Below are 20564 nucleotides of genomic sequence, written 5' to 3' on the forward strand. Positions count from 1 at the left end.
TTTCTACACCAAACACCAACAGGAGCAATATTACCAAAGGTTGAAAGCAAGACCTTATATGAAATATTAAAAGGAAAACAAAAACAAAAAAAAAATGCCTTCAATCTTCAGCATAAATATTTTTTCTCCTTTCATTTATATTCTTTTAACATATTTTTAGGTAAACTATTCAAATAAAATCAGAGATATATCTTCAGAAAACTACAAAACTGCAAGATGTTTACAGAATACAAGCTGGACATTCTTGATTATTTATACCCACTTCTATCTAAAATGCATATGCCTGATTATATGAATTCATGCACATGTATTGCATCAAGAAAAAATACATATCAAATGCATTGCTATAATTAATTAATAATTATTATTTATTTCTAATTTATTGCACATCCCATGGAAAGAAAATGAGTAATATGTTGGATAACACAACTACATTTCTCACATGAATCTTCACTTGAGAAAACACTCATCAGTGTACCAAAATTTTTCAAAAAATAATACTTTTTATGCTGTAATATATCTTAATAACTTATCATAAACATTGCATAGAATGACTAAAGATAAAAATCATGTAGAACCTTTTATTGCATTTAATACTCTCCTGCTTTAGGTATGAGGCGAAATTTATTTAGGAGTCAGAATGAATTTATAAAGATTCAATATTTGAAAATAATAATAATAAAATTAAAGCATTTTTTAAAAAGCTAATGAATTTTTTTAAATATATTTTAATATAATACATATTATATATATCATAATTTAAAACAATTGCAACAAACTGCCAATAAATCAAAAACGACTTCAACAAAATATTAAAAACCCGAACCAAATCAGAAATATAAAAATTTACCAGTTCAATTTCTGTAGAACTTATGAAATTTATTTACCATATAATATTTCTATTTCGAATCATTTAAATTAATTGACAGGATTTAAAACATGAATAGCAATTTAATTTTTTTTAAAAAAACTGAAATTCATTAAATTACCGTCTTGTTTTGAGGCTACAAAAAGTTTAATTTTGGCTATCCCTGTAATTTGGAATCTTGGATAAATAATAAAAGTGTCATCTAAATCAGTAATGACCCTCAAGCTTCCACACCACACATTCAACATATGTAACCCACAAAGATTTAACATGCTTTTACAACTATAACAGCAGATCCTTAGTGAAATAAAGTTTGAAACAGTAGCTTTCTCATCAAGAAACCAAGGCAATATTAAAGGACAATTTGATCCTATCAATGAATAAATTAATTTTGGCTTCTTTAATCTAAATGAATATCATACAATCCTTATAATATATTACTGATTTGGCCCACAAAATTCAATAGTTGGTAAATATATAAGATATTACATCTTGAATAAAATATGTTATGAATGAAAAATGTCCATGATCAACTCAAGAAATAATTTGAAATATTTACCAACTATCGGTGGGGAACTTTTCTCAGGAACATCACTTCGAAGTTTATTCAGCCCAGCAATACCCGACTTCATAGCTTTTACAGACTGCAACATTTGCTTTCTACGTTGTCTCACTCTGTATTCTTCAATTCTCCGCCGAAGTCGATCCTCTAAACGCACACCAGCACGTCCTATTAATCATTTAATTAATGCCTCAAAAATAAAAACATGAAACTTTTATTGAACAAAACAACAAAAATAAAAAACAAACAAAATAAACATCCCCTATTAAAAAAAAAAACATAAGACCACTAAAAAAAATGCTATTTTGCAGCAAAAGAAAAAAATTTTAATCCCAAAACAATTTCTAAAAAAAAAAAAAAAAAAAAAAAGATAAAATTTGTAACTAAGACAAAAAAAATTATTAATTCTTTATTGCATTAAACTAATTTTTCTATTCAATTCTAAAATTATACATACGTTTAAGAGTTCAACAAGAATGGGATGGTATACCTAGAATATTGATTACCAAAACTGATTTGGATTATAATTACCTTGGACACTGGAGAATTCGTTTGGTAAAAATTAAATCTTAAACTTGATTTCTTTAATTTCAAAAAGTTTTCCAAAACTACTTATTTCAAATTTAAAAAAAAAAAAAATTCATGTACGACCCATAGGTTTTACTATATATGAAATTCAATGATTTTCATCAATAAGCATAATAAAAATGATAACATTACTTATCAAAACACTTATATTACCTACGTTTTTATTTGCAGTAAGCTTCAATATTTTAAGTTTTACTTCATTTGTTACATTATTTTACAGATAATGAAATTATTTAAAAATTCATAATTTATTGGCTTTGTATCAATACCATAGAAGAGATTTCAAAAAAATGTTAACAAAAATTTAGCATTGTAATATCTACTTTTATATTAAAAATTTATAGGGGAAAAATCAAATGTCATTAATTTTTTCCTCTGACCAATTTGATTTCTCCTTTTATACCAAATTAAGAGAAAAAAATTCAATTAAAAAAACTCAATTTAGGTAACTAGTCATAAATGTTTTTTGAACATATGTAGGTACAAATGGCATGTCTCTCACATGAAATAAGGATATTATATTGGATTTAGTTTTCTCATTTCTTGGAACAAATTTATTTACAAATATAAAACTTAAGTAAAAATTATTTGTTTTTTTAATAAATCAGGGTTGTGTGATAAAAATGATGAAAACTAAAAAAGTAATCATCATTATTTGTCAAAAGGAAATGATAGTATGGGGGGGAGGTCAGATATCATGCTCACTTCAGCAATATATCATGATTTAGGCTTGCTATTAGAATGAGCAAACTATAAATTTAATTACATTTAATATGCAACATTAGGCATATGAATTTACTTTTTTCATATTTTCAAACTTTTTGAACTAAATAATAAACTCTTAGAATTCATTTTTAAATTGATTCCTAAATTTCAGCTAGAAAAAAGGTAGACAGAATGGAATATTTCTAAAGTTAATGATCAATTTATTACATCTCTTTTTTTAAAAAAAAGAACGCATGAAGAGCAGAAAATTATGTTGCATAAAATCAGTTAGAATGAAAACAAATAATTATACTCACCGCATCTCACATCAAATACAATAATATCAGCTTGCTTATTGTCCACTAAGCCTCCAGCAACCAACTGCCCCCAAGCAGCAGCCACATCAACATCTTGATCATTCTCACGAGCACAGGCTCTGCAGCAGCCACATTCTATGCAACCAGAATCTCCAGCACCACAACCACAGGGTCTAAAAAGATTATTATAAAAAAGAGTAGATTACTAATCAATAAGAGTGATCACCCTAAAATTTTCAATACTCTGTAATAAAAGTGTTATTCCCCCACTTCTGAAAAAAATTATGGATCTAATGGAAGGCAGGCATGGCACTGGTGTACAATAGTTACAAAATAAATTTAGCATTTTTACTAAATCTATAATGTGATAACTGGTGAAACTTTTGCAATTAATCTCTGGCAAGCTGTTAATAGTATCCGAAAATCGAATTTGTGTTATAGAAGCATTTTTTTCCGAACCAACAGAAATCAAAGTTTGATACACAACTACAGTTGTGAATTCTTCAGAAAATCACATACCAAATTTGATATACTTAAATGTTTGCATTTTTAAACTATCATATTTACTTGTTTCTGAAAGTACACACTGAGAAAATTCAACCCCTTGTTGGATTTGGTTCAAAATTTAATAGGTGTCTACTTTACAAATGTGTAATCAGTGTACTGAATTTTATCCATATAGCTATCTTCATTTTGTATTTATCGTTTTAACTTATATTCGAACAGCCATACAAATGAGTTCCTCTGACTAGATTTTACTAAGATTTTGATGGAAATCAAAAAATTTGGTGAATGTAAGCTGTATACCCGATTTCACTGTCTAGCTCAAAGCATTTTTGAGTTATCTTTGTCACAGAAAGACAGGTAGTCAGACATTTCTTTAAATTGTGCTTTTGAACTCAAGGTTCAAACTATAGGAGATTTGTCAAAACTTTGAGTTTGAATTTTTTTAACAATACTTTCTAGAAACTTTGTATATGAAAAAGTAAAAATGAAAAGGAGATTATTAAAAAAAGACAAAAGTCTGCAAATAAACCTTTTAACTTGTCACATAGAAATAACAGAGGTAATTTGTTTGTCTGTTTTGTTTTGTTTTGTTTTGTTTTAATCCTAGCAAACTACAGCAATATTTAACTCATGGGAACCACTGCCTCTTCTCATAAATCTAAAATTATACTGGTCCATATCAACTATTTATACATTAATTTCATTTCTAACAATCAAATAATTGCTTTGGGGGGGGGGGAGTTCACTCATTTTTAATTTGTCCTCATTCAAGTGAAGCATAAATCACTTCAAACAATAACAAACAAGTAAAATCAAAATATAGTATACAAGTAATTTTGTAGATTCTCAATTATCTCTTACATATCTGAAATCTGCTAGAATAATGAAAATGTCAAATTAATAAAACTTTGAAAAATGATTTCTTTTTTTGTTCATAAGTTAAGCCAATTATTAAAATAAATGTGCAGACTCAGTTGTAGCAAAAGCATGAAAACTTTTAAGAAAACGTAATCAAGTAGTACTTTATAAATAAATTATGTACAACATTCAATACTTACAAACCAGGATTTCTGTCTGGTCTACCACTAGCAATACAACTAGCTCCATAACCAGTACATTCACCACATACTGTACAAACCATACAATGGTCATGATTCCACTGATGCCTGCCAGCAGGACATATAATGTCAGGTTCTTCAGATTCTACATCTTCATCTTCACCATCTTCTTCATTTGCTGTTGCCATAGCAATAGGTAAAGGTGCTGAAATGAACAAAATGAAATTAAAATTTTGAATTAATTATGATTTTATTACAAAAAAAATTAAATTGCAGTCACTCATTTTAATATGAATAAATAAAATAGCAAAATAATGCAACAGACTCGTAAGACATCTGAATCAAATACAAATAGTAATGTCACTACTTAAAAATTCATAAATCGATTTCTATAAAATAATCATCAGAATGCTTTGCACTTTCATACTGATAACTTAATGCTAAGTGTACTGGTATTTCACTGATACATTGGAACTCCCATTGGAAATCAATCATTTAACTGCTAGCAGTAGCTTTAGTGTTAATAAGACTACTTTAGAAAAAATATCATTCTTTTAAAAAATGGTAACAGATTTTTTTTTTTTTTTTTTTAATGATAACACAGATTTAAGTTCTGTAATTCTGTTTTCAATAAAAGAAAATTTCGTATATTATGACAACCTAATTCTGCAAGTAAGAAAATGGAAATTTCAAACCATTTTAAATTCTCATTAAAAGAATAGAAGTATAATTGTAAAAAAACTAAGATACTAAAAAAATATTATGATTACCTTCTACTACACTATGTTTACCTTCTCTATTGGGTCCGTGAATGAATTCTCTGCCACATTGTCCTTTATGATTTATACCAAAGGTATAAACATGGCCTTTATTTGTCAATGCAAGCACATGTGCTTTTCCTAAGGCAACTTGCGTAACAGGTTCTTTTATATCAGACACAATTCCTGAAAACAGTTGATATAACATAAATTGAGGTTACTATAAGTGGTATTAAAATTTTTCAAAAAATCTAATGAATTCATTAATTACATCACAGAGCATAAAATCTTAAAAATGCATTTGATCACATAAACTTCAATTTTAAAAATTAATAATTTAAAATTTCTTGGCCTACATATTGTTTTAATGGACATAAAATCTAGAAAATATTTCATTATTTTAAAAATGAAAAATATTTTTAACAATTTATATTCACTAAAGAAATTTAAAATACTACAAATAAATAAATAATAAAAAAGATGAAAAATAAATATGGCACAGCACAAATTTTAATGAGCTAAATCCTATAATACAGAGTTTTTGTAACTTTTGTACATACATCACTAATAGAGCATTATATCATTTTTGATGATACAATTTTTGCTTAAAAGATTTTAAATGAAAGTTTAAAATGAATGCAAAGACATCTTTTTAGCATTTTTACTTTTCATAAAAGAAGTACTGTAATCGTCAAAAAATTTGAACTAGTGATTTTGATAAATTTCTAAGTTTAGATTGAAAATGAGTTTGAAAAACATATTTTTGGCATTGTGCCTGTCTTTATTGGAGATTAAGCAAGGAAGTTTTAAGCAAACCATCCTCACTGATTTTAATTCTTATTGTTCAAGTAGAAAAATATTCTTTAACTTATGAAATTTATGTTATTTCCATTAAAATGATAAAATATTTAATGCTTTTCATTTCAATACCTTAATATTTGTTATGAATTATTACTCACTATTATTACTATTCACTATAATACATATTACACTCACAAACTTTATAATTTATTAAAATATAAATGCTTCTATTAAAATATAAATGCTGCAGTTACCATTATAACTGAATTATAAAAATTTAAAACGTTTTATTATTTTAAAGTAGGCACCGCATTTACATTTCATTGACTTTTTTTAATCAAAAGATACTTTTATGATAGTATATATATTATTTTTATTTAATAAGATTTAAAATAAATAAATGTTGGCTAAAATTTACAAGAATTTTATTAAATGTATCAAATTAAGTAAGTTATCAACAATACTAAGATGTAAGTATTCAGTAAATAATCATTCAATATTTGAATTATAATACATCATTTTTTTTGTAAAAATTTTATTTGGTTTTGAATGTAATTTAAAATTAGCATGCTTGACAGGCTTTTTCAATTCAGAGAAACAGGAATATATGCAAATTGTAAAGCATACTTAAATGCTCCATTTCATTAAAAAAAAAAAAAAAAATTGTTGCCAACTGGAACACTGCCTCACGAATGTAAAAGTCTGCCCAATTTTTTAAACACTTATTTTAAAACATTTAAGACTGCACATATGTTTATAAATGAAGAATGTCAAATAGCCAAAAATAAATACATAGTATCCATTCAGTAATTCATTAGCATGTATGAAAAAGAAAGTTTTAGCAAGTAAATGAAAGATTTTTTCTTGTTTATGTAATCCTGTTTATTTTAAGAATGAAGAGTTAACATAAAAATAATTTTAAAATGATTCGACCAATTTTTTAAGGGAAAAACAAGATAAAATTAAATTTTGAATACATTTGAGAAAATTATACCTGTATTATGGTCTGCATGAGCTGTATCTTTACCAAATAAGAATAGTTCTCCAGATTGAGAAACTAAAGCACTTGTCCCATTATTACATGCAGATGTAGCAATATGGTGACCTTCTAATTTAATCATCTTTTTTGGTTTTGTAGGTTTAGGCTGTCTTCTTCCCTTGCCTATATTTGATAAATTAAAAAGAACACTGTATTCAATTATTGATATATAAGTAAAGAACAGCAAACAAATGCACTTAAAAGACAAAATATAAAGATATATACTTATAAGTATTTTTTATATAAAAGTTATATAAAAATATATAACTTTTAAATCAAATGCAATTGATTTACTGATCATTTAACTAAAAGCAGACTTCAGCAGTAAAAAACAATTTTGAAGTATAATATATATATATATATATATATATATATATATATATATATATATATATATATATATATATATATATATATATATATATATATATATATATATATATATAATTATTCTTCAGAAAAATAAATTGTTTAAATCTCTTACAGTAAGCTAGTATGGGAAATCTGACAAAAGTTACATTGACTGAACAATTATTCTTTATGTGGTAAACAGGAAGGAAAAAGTATATTATGACAGATATGTTTCACATGCACACATTTCTCAAGCAGTATATATTTTATATATATAGGTTATAGTACATTTTCTGCCCCTATGCAATAAAGAGTAATATTGCTTATTAAGATTAACTTCCTATTACGTTATCCTATCAGCACCCCATTATTCAAATATTATTTGATCAAATGATGAGAGCAACCCCTTAGCCAGGTTACTCTTTTACAATTTCTCAAACAAAGCTACAGGATGGTGATTGACCTCAATAAATTTAAAATGTACCATGCAAGCATTACATACCATTATCAGAATTTCTACCAGAATAGAGCCTCACTAACCTTGAAACTTAAGTTTTAATAGAATTATGTTATAAGAAAATAAGGTTAAATAAATATCGAGTATTGTTGATCACATTTGTTGTTATTCCTTTCCAGCTCTGTTTCATAACATGAGACAGAAAAGATAAATGCATTTTAGTAATCACACAAAATAAATTAATATATGACTATAAACACATAGAAAAACATTAAGCTGACTTACATTAAGAAATTTCAACAATGCAACAAAATGTACCAAAGTAACTTGAAATATTTGAGAAAATAATTTATTTTAACAAACATGTAATATATAAATTCGAAAAAAAATCACATTGAAATATAATTCTTACTTTGATCTCCATCTTCACCTCGGCGTGCTGTGCCAGCAAAAAATACACTGCCATCTTCTGCAACAAGAAGTGCATGAAGGCCGTCATGACCCACAGAATACTGAAGAATTTTAGGCGATTTGGTAATAGGCAATTCTGTCCATTTTCCCATAGCAGGTCCACCTTGTTTTATACCCATACTTTGAGCTTTCCCAGAATACAGAATCTTAAAATATAATTATGAAATAAAAATTTATATGACATTTTGTGTGTAACATCTTTCTTATATAGGAATAATAAACACATGATGTTTAATTAGTTATAATTATTATTTAATTACAACTATTAATAAATGATTAATAAGGTCATTAATTTGATTTTAATAGGGAATTTATAAATCATTTATAAAATTATTATATACTATAATGAATGATTCATAAAACAAATGCATGCAATTACCTTTCCAGCAACAGTCTTAAGCAGAGCAAAATCTTTTCCACAAGCAATGCTAACTGGTTCATCTTCAGATGGCAAATCTAAATTAAATTAAGCAAATAAATAAATAAAATAAATGGAAAAACTAAATTTTTTTTCAATTAACAATTTTTAAAAATATAGATAAAATCAATTTTGATTTTTTTTTTTTTTTTTTGCAAAGAACATGTCAAACAAATAATGCCAAAAGAAAAAATATAAATTGGAAAAATACACATTAAAGGGAAAATATTACATTGATGCTTACATAACAATTTATTAAAATTATCAATTCAATAACTTCAAATATAAAGAAATATTTTTAAAAAAATGGGCTCAATGAATGAATACTGCCACTAATTATATTTTAAAGTTGAATTTTTAGGATTTAACTTTGTTAAAGATTATTCAGGGTTAATGGGATAGCTTAGGATGCTAATGCAAAATCAGTAACAATGTTCGAAGGGTAAAATATCAATGAATAATAAATAAGATGCAATGATATATTAAGTGATAATTTAAAAAATTGCACTACATTTCCAGATTTCTTTTATTATAATTTTTTTATAACTTTTCAAAACCATTATTAATCAAATTAAATGGCTGAATACCTTTTATTTAAATCAATCTACTGGCAACATAATTTTAAAGAGAAAAGAAGTCTTACTTAAGGTGTGATATGTAGCTTCATCTTCAAAAATACCACTTCCAAACACATCCAAGCATTTTCTGGCTAGTTTCAATGTTAATTCATTAACACACATCATAGGAGAAGGTCCAGGCTTGAACATTTTGATGATAAAATTATCCTACAGAAGAAACCATAGCAACAATAATTAAACTTATGCACAATCAAACTGAACACTGATTTATTAAAGTCCATATATTTTTTGTTATGCATACCTCTTTGGTAGAAAGAATAAGCCCCAAATGATCACCATCAGTAAAAAATGCACAGGGTCCCCATTCAGAAACTATAAAAAAAGTTTTTAATTTACTGAGTTTATAAAATGTCAGCATAACTGTTAAAAAATGAACAAATTACTTCCTTTTGTGCTGATAAAAAAATCAATACATTAAACATTTTCTTAAAATATATTAACTGTTATTATTCCTATTATTAAATAATAAATAATGATTGCACATGTCTACAATAATGAAGAACGTGAGTCCTTTATTTGTCTACTAATGAACTACAAAACAGAAAATTTGATTTAAAATAATCAAATTCGGCACAAATATACTTTTGAGGATCAAAATGTGCACCTCAAGGCATTTTTTTAATTAATCTAAATTAGCATTTTATTAATTAAGGATTCATTAAAGTAAGTTTTTGATACATTTTCACAATTATTTTTGTTTCAAAAAAAATTTTACACTGCTTTACAATTTTAAAATATTTCTTAATAATACCAGCATATCAAAAAAAAACTCTTATAATTTGATAATGTTTGGCAATTTTTTAGTGGTACAGTAAAATCAAATTAGTTTCATTGTTTTAAAAAATAATTAATCACATGGTTCACCCCCCCCCCCCCCATTATTGATTTCTTATGAAGGAAGGTTCTATTTAGGCAGTTCATATGAGGATAAAGAAAGTGAAATTAGGGTACAGAAAAAGACAATATGCAGTTAGATAAACTGGACAGTTACATTTTTAATCAACCTTTTCTATCACAGGATTTGACTCCTTTAGAGAGTTTCATATACATGCTCAACAAAACATGTGAAAGACTATTAAAATAATAAAGCTTTAATATTGATCACACTGGGTTCTTAAAATAAATTTGTTGAGGGCATCAAATTTTCATAAGAATTCATTGAAATTGATATTATCGATATTCTTCACAAAACAAATGGTCACCAAATGTAAATAATCTCTACTAATAATAAAGATGAATGTAGTATGTGTTGGCATTCTACAGTTAGACCATTTGATTTACAGCTAACATTATATACCTTGCAGGAAGGGAATTTGCACATTGAAGAGATGTTTTTTAAATTTTAGTAAACTAAAAATTAAACTGAATTTTGAAATTTTTCAATGATTAACTTTTGAAAATATCATTGCATAAAAATAAATCAAACACAGTTTTAAAATTTCAAAAAATGTTCTTTTAATGATATCAATATAATAGTCAGGAAATACTTTCCTAATAATAGGTAATTTCATATACATACATCCTAAAATTCAAACCACTTTCATTATTTCATCAAAAATTTAAATGAGTGCTTATTGTTGAAAACTAGAGAGAAAGGAGTTTCTTTAATATCTACACAGTTTACAAAGCAAGTAATAAAAAAAAAGTGAAGTTGCAATACTGCAAAATTTAGAGGATTATGTTTTAGTACTGGACATTAAAATTTTTGATACAGTTCTCCACGGGACTGTTATCCATCAGAAAGGTTCATGTACACAACAAAAGAACTTAAGTAAGACAATTAAAACAATATGGTTTTAATGTCAGACATTTTGGAAGAATTATGAATATGATGTTATATTTAAACGATTTATCTGAAATCAAACAGAAACAATATTCCTGGCAAACCAGTTGGTCACCTTAGGCAAATAGTATAAAATAAACTAACAACTGCAAAGAAGAGCCATTCTTTAAAGGCATGATTGCAATTTAATAAAATCAAAGCTTTGATTTTAATATCTATTTATTTCATTATACATCTCATTAAAAGAGTATTGTCTATTTTATAATAAAACTTTTCAACAGAATTATGAAATTTTGCTAAATATAATATTTACTAAAACTATTCTAGTATCTAGACTAATTTAATAGAACAATTGTAAGCAAAAAGTTAATAGATCAATTATGATAATTTAATAAAAACAAGATACATGTGCAAGAATAAAATATGTGTAGATATATATATACCATCAACTTTCACGCGCTCCTTTTCCTTCAATGTTTCAACATCTATTTTGACAAGTTCATTACAAGATCCAGCTTGAGGTTGAAAATATACATAGCCCTAGAAAATACATTGTTTTGAATTTAGAAATTTGAAGCATCAGAGAATAAAATTTCTCTAAAAGTTATGCAATTATTATTTAAATCAAAGAAAATGAGGGAAAACTTACTTTGCAATATCCTAACCAGCCTTTCTCTTCCACTTTTATGCCACCACGACTCATGATTATTTGACCCTTTAAAAAATGATGTTTGTAAATTGATGGTATATACAATTACACATACAGAATGACAGCAATGCTTAAAAGATGAAATAATTTCAATATTTTCTATAAGAAGCACTTCTCAATCTATACAAAGAGACATATTTCTAGAGACAAAATTCTGCAAAAAAATACTGATAATATATATTTCTGGAATAAACAATGTGAAAAAAATTCTTAAATATGTGATAACAAGACATTAAATAAATCAATTGCTGTAATGTGTTTCATATACAAATTACATTAAAGTAAATATGTTATGATTCACAATGTCATTTTTTTTTTCACTCATTACCTTTATAGTTCCACTAAATCCAGATCCTACTTTATAAATGGATCCACCAGACAAAATATAAAGATATTTTCCATCACTGGTAATAGGAGATCCTTGCCTATATTTGGCTGTAAATAAAAGTAAATGTAAAAAGTTTTAATATCTGTGTAAAATTCTACATAAATATTATAAAGAATGTATAGGAAATAATAATGAATACAAAAGCAAATAATTTACTTTTAGGAATCTGTACTGAAAAGGAACTACATAAAGCACTGCTAGGAAATCCATGAGTCAGCCAATCTGGTCCAATTGTTTTACCTAACAGAACAGCATGAACACTTCGTTGTAACGAGGCCATAATGCCAGGTGTCTAAGTTTAAAAGAAAAAAAAAACGTAAATAAATAGTTTTTTTAATAGTTGATAATATATAATAAATTGATATACAATATATAATTTCATTTCCCTACAATAATTGAAGTTTTAAATTAGCATGTGCTACTAAAATACATTTCTGTTTATCATACATAGATAAAAATATGTTTTTTTGACTTGAAATCCTTTACTCTGAAAGAAACTGATTTTTTTAACATATAAACTTTATAATAAATATAAAAATCTAAAAGAAAAAGAAAAATATTGTTGATTCTACAAATTTGGGGAAAAAAAAGTAGCTTTTAAATGGCATAGAGAGAATGTTTATTTTTATCCAAAATATACAGGAAAAAAAACTGTCTTAAAGCACAATATAATGATTTAATTATCTCATTAAACAGTTTAATGAAAAACACACTAAATCAACATGTGATGAGCATTCGTATCTGAATAAAAATGTTAAGTGAAATTTTGAAATTTATCACAACTTATTTGAGACATAATATTTGCAATACTCCCAAATAGTTAAAAACACATTCTGCTTCATCTTTTATATATTTTGATACAAAATTGTTCTAATCTCTTTATAATTTTCCTAATGCATATTAGAATATCTGATACTTAAAATTAATGGACCACACAATAAATAGCAAAAAAAAAAAAAATTTAATATCATCATCTGAAGTAGCCAATGATAAATCATAAACAAATGAAATGCATTATGCATAAAGTAATCATTTTGGTAGAATATCAACAAGTACTTTTATCAAACGATTTCTGTTTCATTTCTGAGTAAAATATTTATTATACCAAAATATAATTCTTCATTAAAAAAACTGTAGAGCATTTTAAGAAAATTGAACAATTACTGCAATATTTTTGAGAAAAATATTCATTATAACAAAAACGTTTTTGTCATCAACAAAATTGTCAAAGAAGCTCTCATGATTCATTTATAAGCAAAGGGGGCCATATTCAACCACCATTTTAAAGATTAATATAAGTAACATGGGGACAGCTATTATACTTATTTAAAGGATGAAGTTTCAGTTCTAACTTTTATTACTGCATGTAACTCCACAATGGAATGTGGCTTATTAAAAAAACATTAACATCATTTTAATTGCTCATGTCATCCGTAAATTAATCAACTTTTTGTCCTAAAAAAGAAGACATTAAAGGAGTGCACAGAATAAGCAGAATTAATACATAATTCAAAAGGTATTTGTACTACAGAAAGTGCAAAAAAAAAAAAAAAAAACTGTTTTACCTTACTTTTATTTTTTATTTATTTATTTTTGCTTTAAAGGTTTTTTTTTTTTTAAATGGCTGATATTTAGATAACTTACACATATATATACTGATACCTTTATAATATATAAACATATAGATATACCTTTATAATATATACTGATTTTGTTGTGGAAAAAGTAATATTTTTCTACAAAAAAAAAAAGAAAGAAAGAAAGAAATCATTTCTAAACAGACAAGCATAAATCTAGAATACCAAAACTCCAATATTCATCAAAATAAAGTAAATAGTATGCTTACAGGGATCTCTTCTGAAGCCAAGCTCTGTGAACTCATGAGCATTGCAGCAGCTGCAGACAAAAGCTTGCCTGTGTCCCCTCGTGCAACCACAAGGCTTAACAGGCAGGCACAAGCATATGATGTGAGATTTAAAGAAAAACTGCTCTGTGCTTGATCCATCAAAGATGAAGAGGATGATATCTCCAATAATAAGTCAAACAGTGAATCTATCAAAAGAACATTTACATATTTTTAGATTAACATTTTAATATGTCTCAGACATATATGGAACATAAACATCCTAATATCTGTTTCTGGATAGTTTAATAAAACAAAAAGATAAATAAGGACACCTCTGTGTAAGATAATTATTTAAACTTGATCTCCTTTTCCAAATGATAAAGCCATCCAATATTTTCTGTCATAATTTTGGAGATCGAAAATAAGGGTAATTTAGAAAACAAAAAATGATAAATTATGTAATTAAATATTTCACAACTCTTCTTTCTTATAATAAAAGAAAAATAAAATTTCTAATACAGTCTTAAATTTGATTATAAACCATACAATGAAAAAAGATTAATAATTTATCATTTTAACATAATTTCAATAGAGTTTTCATAGCAATAATGGCAAAATAAATTCAAGAATTAATAAATATATATATATATATATATATTCAGATTTTTTTGAATAATTTTATTTAGAATTTCTTATAATGTGTTAGAATTTTTAAAATAAAGTTTACATAAATTAATGCAATTAACAATTTATAAAAATGAGAAGAAAATTATTACCAATAACTTCCGATGGCTCCCCTTTAAGACCTTCAGGTTGCTGACCTTGAAGCATATCTAAAAGTGCTTCCAAAGCCTTTCGACAAAAATGTGGATGGTTTTTCTGACTTTCTTTTATTAATTGAAACACACTGCAAAGACCAATCCCAACAATCTGAAAAAAATAAACATGTTGTAACAACAATTAGAACTTAAAACAATTCCATAACACAAGTGTATCATTATTATCAATGAAAAGAACAAATTAGAAAATGAGCTTTTTGTCATTAATAGTGACTAAAAGCTCATATAGTCTGTATCTAGACTAGATATAGTCTGTATCTAGTCTAGGCAGGAACTAAATATAATTAGCTTTAGGAAATATTCAGATCACACAATTTTTATTATCATTTGTCCTTCAAACAGAAAGCAATGCCTGAAGTCTAATCATATAAATTAAGTAGGCTGAACAATGTTTAAGTACAAAAAAAAATTTTAAGAAACAGATCAAATACTTTTTAAAATTATTTAATTACTAACAAATTTTCCACAGACACATATAGCAACAATATCAATTATTGATACAGCATGTTTCAAAAATAAGTGCCAATAAAAATTCATAATTCAAATTATTATTGAAATAATTTATTTTTATTTTTACAATTTATTAAAAATTTTACTATATATTAATTTTTAAATATTTCACATCAAGAAATATGTAATCAATGTTATAAGAAAAATATAAAGTGATATAACCTTTAACCATAAAGTAGCTTTGAACTAGCAAAAGTGGAAAGTCAAGTATTTGTAGAAAATATACAGATTTGATACAGGAATATGATAATTTTTTATTAGACACTAGAGTCAAACATATAGCTATAACAGCACAGATTAAAAATACAACCGTTATGTAGTTAAATACAGCCAAGTAATTATGTAAGAAATATTTTTATATGATGAATTGTATATTTTATTTAGGTATATTGTATCTTTATTTAGATATATTGTATATTTATTTTGATATTATGCTCATGTTTCTTATTTTTATATATAATGAATTTTGAAATTATTGATTTGGGGCTTTTACTTCTGAAAACAAAAATAATTAACAGATAAATTGAAAAGAAATTATTTTACACATAAACAATTTCAATGTATGGTTTTCCAAAAATAAAAATATAATTTTAAAAAAAGTAAATTCCAAATTATGCTTAATTTTTTCTTTAATTAATTACTTACTCCTAAGAAAAAATCAGAACAAAAAGAATAAGAACTCAAGTAAAAAATGCATAAGTCATGTAAAATTTCTCAAAATACAATATCAATAGCAAACAATCCAACCTTTGGCACTCTTGAGCCTTCATTGAAGCGGTCATCCTCATCCTCTGATTCTGAATCTGTCGCAGATGCTGTTATACTCTTCAGATACAACCGAGTAGCTTCACAAGTTTGTTTTTCAAGAACACAAAGACGGACAATAGCAAAAACAACAAACGAAGAAGGATTGCTACGGACTGCTAAGAAGGGTGGTTGATGAACAGGAAACTCTGCAGGATCTCTCTGGAAAAAAAACCAAATGAGAAGATATTTCCATGATTTTGAAATAATATTCAAATAAGAAGCATACTTAAAATATCTACTTTAAAATAACCATGGTTCAAGTTGTTATTAGTAAATTATAAGCATTTATAGTTTGAATTTCAAATAGAAATGTAAACAAAATGTTGATAAAAACTCTTCTTTAATAACAATAAATGGAAATATTTCTAAAAACGTATCAAAATAACACCAGTGTTATATAATTTATATGTTAGACGATAGTTTTCCATTTAATAATTAAACATTCACTTTGAATTCCTTTAGTTCATAATTCTGCAGAAGTTATATGAATCAGAAAAGTTCAAAAAATTGTAGCATAATGGTACATAGAAACTTGGATAAAGGACATAAAAGACCACTGGGTACCATGGGAATAAAAAATCAATGCAATTAGTCTACTTTTTGAAGTCAAATATGATGATTAGAGAAAAAGATAATATTATAACCCAGGATTATCTATTATTGCTGATCCGCTAAAGGCACAAAATACAAAAAAAAAAAAAAAAAACATAGTGCATGCCAATGTTACTGAAATAAAATTATAGCTATTAAAAATCAACTTACTATTTTAACATAATTCAGGTAAGTTTTTATCACTTAATATTTCATTTATATTTAAAATTGAAAAGGCATTTTTTAAACTGATGTGAAAGCAAATAACTTACTTTGTAAAAACTGTATACACAGCTTTAAAATTATTTCTGATAATACATAAGAAATTACAATGCAAATTTTAAAAATATATATATTTATTTAGAAATATGGAACAAATTAAAATATTTTTAAAATTCTAATATTTTAATTAAATACATTGTTGAAGAGAATAACATGCTCTGGTTTAAAACAATGATATGCAATATAAAACAATCATGTAATAATATAATGCAAGAAAATGACAAAATCAAATATGAATATTTAATAAAAATCTTATTAACCTCTACAAACATAAGAAATAATAAATAGAATTTTGAAAACAGTTATTGATCTTGTAAGGAATTATTAAAAATATAAATAGACAGAATAATTGTTTTCCTCCATTGTATCTGAAAATATCTATACTACTAAAATTTAGCAATACAAAAAAAAAAAAGAAACATTTTACAACCATATTGAATTGCATAAAAATGTAAGATATAATCTGATTTACAACACATTTTACATCATAACAAACTAATCCAAATACAATATATTACAGATTTATGAACAATTTCCTTAATTACATATCTAATGACACCCGTCGGAAGAGCAAGTGTAAGGTAATAAAGAAAAATAAATGTGTTAAATAAACTGCAAGAGGAAAAAAATGAACTTACTTTTGATCTGTGTTTGTCTTTAGCTTTTGATTTAGATTTTTTCTTTGTCTTCTTTGGTTCAATTCTTTTTCTAAATGAAAAAAATGAATTTAGTTCAACAAACCAGTCAACTTCAGACATTTTACAAACACTCTCCATGTTTACAGTCCAAAAGGTGATGAATGAATAAGCTAATTATGACACTCAACATAAAACAGCCAAACAGCACATGAATATGTAAAGGCTTCCAACAGAGTGAATCTGGTAAGTTCAGTTTCAGAATTCAATCTAAATTATTCATTAAACAACTTGGTGAAAATGTACTTTAATAAGAATCTCATGAAAATTTTCTTTTAATAAAATGGGAGGGAGGACTGGATATTTTTTAAAAAAAATGTATATCTTAAAATGTTCCTTAACAGAAATTCCACATAAAAAAGTTAATGAAAAAAATGTTCAAAAATTTTAGAATGTACTTTAATAAAAATCATGCAAAAAAAAAAAAAAAAACTTAAAAATTTTAGAAATTTTTTTTTTTTTAACTTTATAAATACAAGAAACAGTTAATACAAATATCATAACTAATCTACACGATACATACTATAAGCAGAAGAAGAAAAAATTCTTGATAGATTCTGGAATTTGGATCATCTACCCTTTTCTTCTTATTTCATAAATTATCATACATTTATATAACATAATTTTAGAACTGATAAAATATTTTTCAAGTCAAAATAATAATATAAATTCAGGAGAAGACATATAACTTATATTTGCTGATTCTCAAAAGAACAGCAAGAGAAATATATCTAAAAATTCTAATGAAATTCAATTATATCATGAGGAGCTTTTAAATATGATGCAACTTAAAAATCATAATATAGTGGTTAAAAATTAATTATTATTGCCCTGATATTTTAAAAAATATGAAGGAAATTGGGTATATATAAAAATAAAATAAGAACCTTAACATTTATTTCAACAGAACTAATTAGACAGAAGATAAACATTAATTAAAATTATCATATATATTGTTGAGCTAATGAATTCAATTATTAAGATCAAACTCTCCTTTTGATCATTAATAGTGTTCTACATACAAGTGCCATTACAAAAGTAAAAATTTTTTAATTTCTTCAAATTATTGTTTACAAGAACAGTAAAATTTAAACAAATAAAAATAAATGTAACTTAAATTTAAAATCATTGCCCCATGTGACTAAAGGCTTCTTTTTAATCATAATTTCAAGCTCTGTTTTAAAAATAGTGAATTTTTAAAGCATAATGTAACTAACTTTATTTATGGGAATTAAACTTCTATTTGGTTGCCTAATAAATAAATTTTTCCCAGTAGAAAAAAATAGAAAATTTTAATCTTTAATGCAGTAATGATTATCCATAAATGAATTTTTAAATATGAACTATCATATTACCTGAATACCATCATATTACCTGAATTATCATAGTAGCTAATTTAACTTGTTTCACGGTCCATCTTTAATCTTTCACTTATGAATCAAAAAAAAAGTTATTTATCCATACTATTCAATTTTACTAATTATATTTGTGTATTCTCTAAGTGAATTAAAATTAATTTGCCATTAACAATAATGAAAGTAATATTTACAGCTTACATACAGCTATTTCATTAGATTACATTTTCTACTTCATATATATTCTGGTTTCTGATAAATTATTATAATTAAAAATGCATGTAAGTACAATTTTTTCTAAAGTAACGCAGACATAAATATATTTCTATATTGTATAGTATAAAATTTTAAAACTTCATTAGTACAGAGAAACTGGATATTTAAAAAACATTAAAACTCACTTCTGATCTGAAAATTGGCGGAACATTTCATGAAATTCAGCTCTAAGTACATCTTCACAAATATCTCCAGCCTTGCAATGAGGTCCACATCGAATATTTCCTGAGTTTGATGGTAAATTGTTTTTTACTGGAACACATGAGATGTCAGATATATGTTGCACATAGATGGCCGCCATGCTGTTTCAGTCCGTGTGATAAAAGGCCGGTAATAAATTTTCTAATATTTACATGGAATAATATAAATTTCCGCAGAAATTCATAAATAGGAAAAACTGTTACAAGTATGTGTGTTTGTATGCATGTTATATACGTAATCAAATGTGCAAACATGCATTTCTAACTTGGAATTTTATCAAAACAAACCCGAGACAAACAGTCTAGGTTTTTTTATGATGCCATACTGAAACTTCAAGAACCAAAAATTTAATTTTACAAAAAATATTTAAAATAATTGAAGATTTAATTAAATATTATTCGTTGAATTATGGATAACAAAGTTCTCTAGGAATTGCGGCAAAAAGAACAAGTTATATAAAACTGAAAGGGATCCAAATAATTCAGTGACTCAAGCAATAGATTTCATCTTGGTTCTCGTGATTCTCATAAAAAAAATGTAATTAAAAAAATGTGCTTTTCTTTTGCACATTCTCCTTATTCGCCAAATCGGAACTCATTCTTTCTATTTAGGAATTTGCTTTTATTCATAAATATAAACAATTTTATAAGACAACAATGAATTTTTTTCACCAAAAACCTAATGTTTCTACGAAAAATATAAATATAAGTACGTGCTTTACTTCAAAATTATAGATTTTTATTA

General features: G+C 25.5%; 1 protein-coding gene across 3 annotated transcripts in view; it reads right to left on the reverse strand.

Moving 5' to 3' along the window:
• The window catches only part of LOC129966743 (E3 ubiquitin-protein ligase MYCBP2-like), an 84754-nt gene extending 64624 nt beyond the window's left edge, over positions 1-20130 (reverse strand). The window contains exons 1-18 of one of the 3 annotated variants that reach the window (XM_056081296.1): positions 19745-20130; positions 17932-18001; positions 16361-16579; positions 15041-15194; positions 14265-14470; positions 12575-12710; positions 12359-12465; positions 11971-12036; positions 11765-11861; positions 9780-9850; positions 9544-9685; positions 8862-8938; positions 8424-8628; positions 7159-7326; positions 5397-5549; positions 4606-4810; positions 3041-3213; positions 1428-1598 (exon numbers count right to left, since the gene is read on the reverse strand). In XM_056081296.1, coding sequence (XP_055937271.1) covers positions 1428-1598; positions 3041-3213; positions 4606-4810; positions 5397-5549; positions 7159-7326; positions 8424-8628; positions 8862-8938; positions 9544-9685; positions 9780-9850; positions 11765-11861; positions 11971-12036; positions 12359-12465; positions 12575-12710; positions 14265-14470; positions 15041-15194; positions 16361-16579; positions 17932-18001; positions 19745-19920 — 2596 coding nt within the window. In that variant the 5' untranslated portion in view covers positions 19921-20130. Of the gene's footprint in view, positions 1-1427; positions 1599-3040; positions 3214-4605; positions 4811-5375; positions 5550-7158; positions 7327-8423; positions 8629-8861; positions 8939-9543; positions 9686-9779; positions 9851-11764; positions 11862-11970; positions 12037-12358; positions 12466-12574; positions 12711-14264; positions 14471-15040; positions 15195-16360; positions 16580-17931; positions 18002-19744 lie in introns of all 3 variants that reach the window. The other 2 variants (XM_056081297.1, XM_056081295.1) reach the window with 2 other exon arrangements.
• Between the last annotated feature and the right edge of the window lie 434 nt (positions 20131-20564).

Source organism: Argiope bruennichi, chromosome 4 (assembly GCF_947563725.1).
Source record: "Argiope bruennichi chromosome 4, qqArgBrue1.1, whole genome shotgun sequence".
In the NCBI taxonomy this organism is placed as follows: domain Eukaryota; kingdom Metazoa; phylum Arthropoda; class Arachnida; order Araneae; family Araneidae; genus Argiope; species Argiope bruennichi.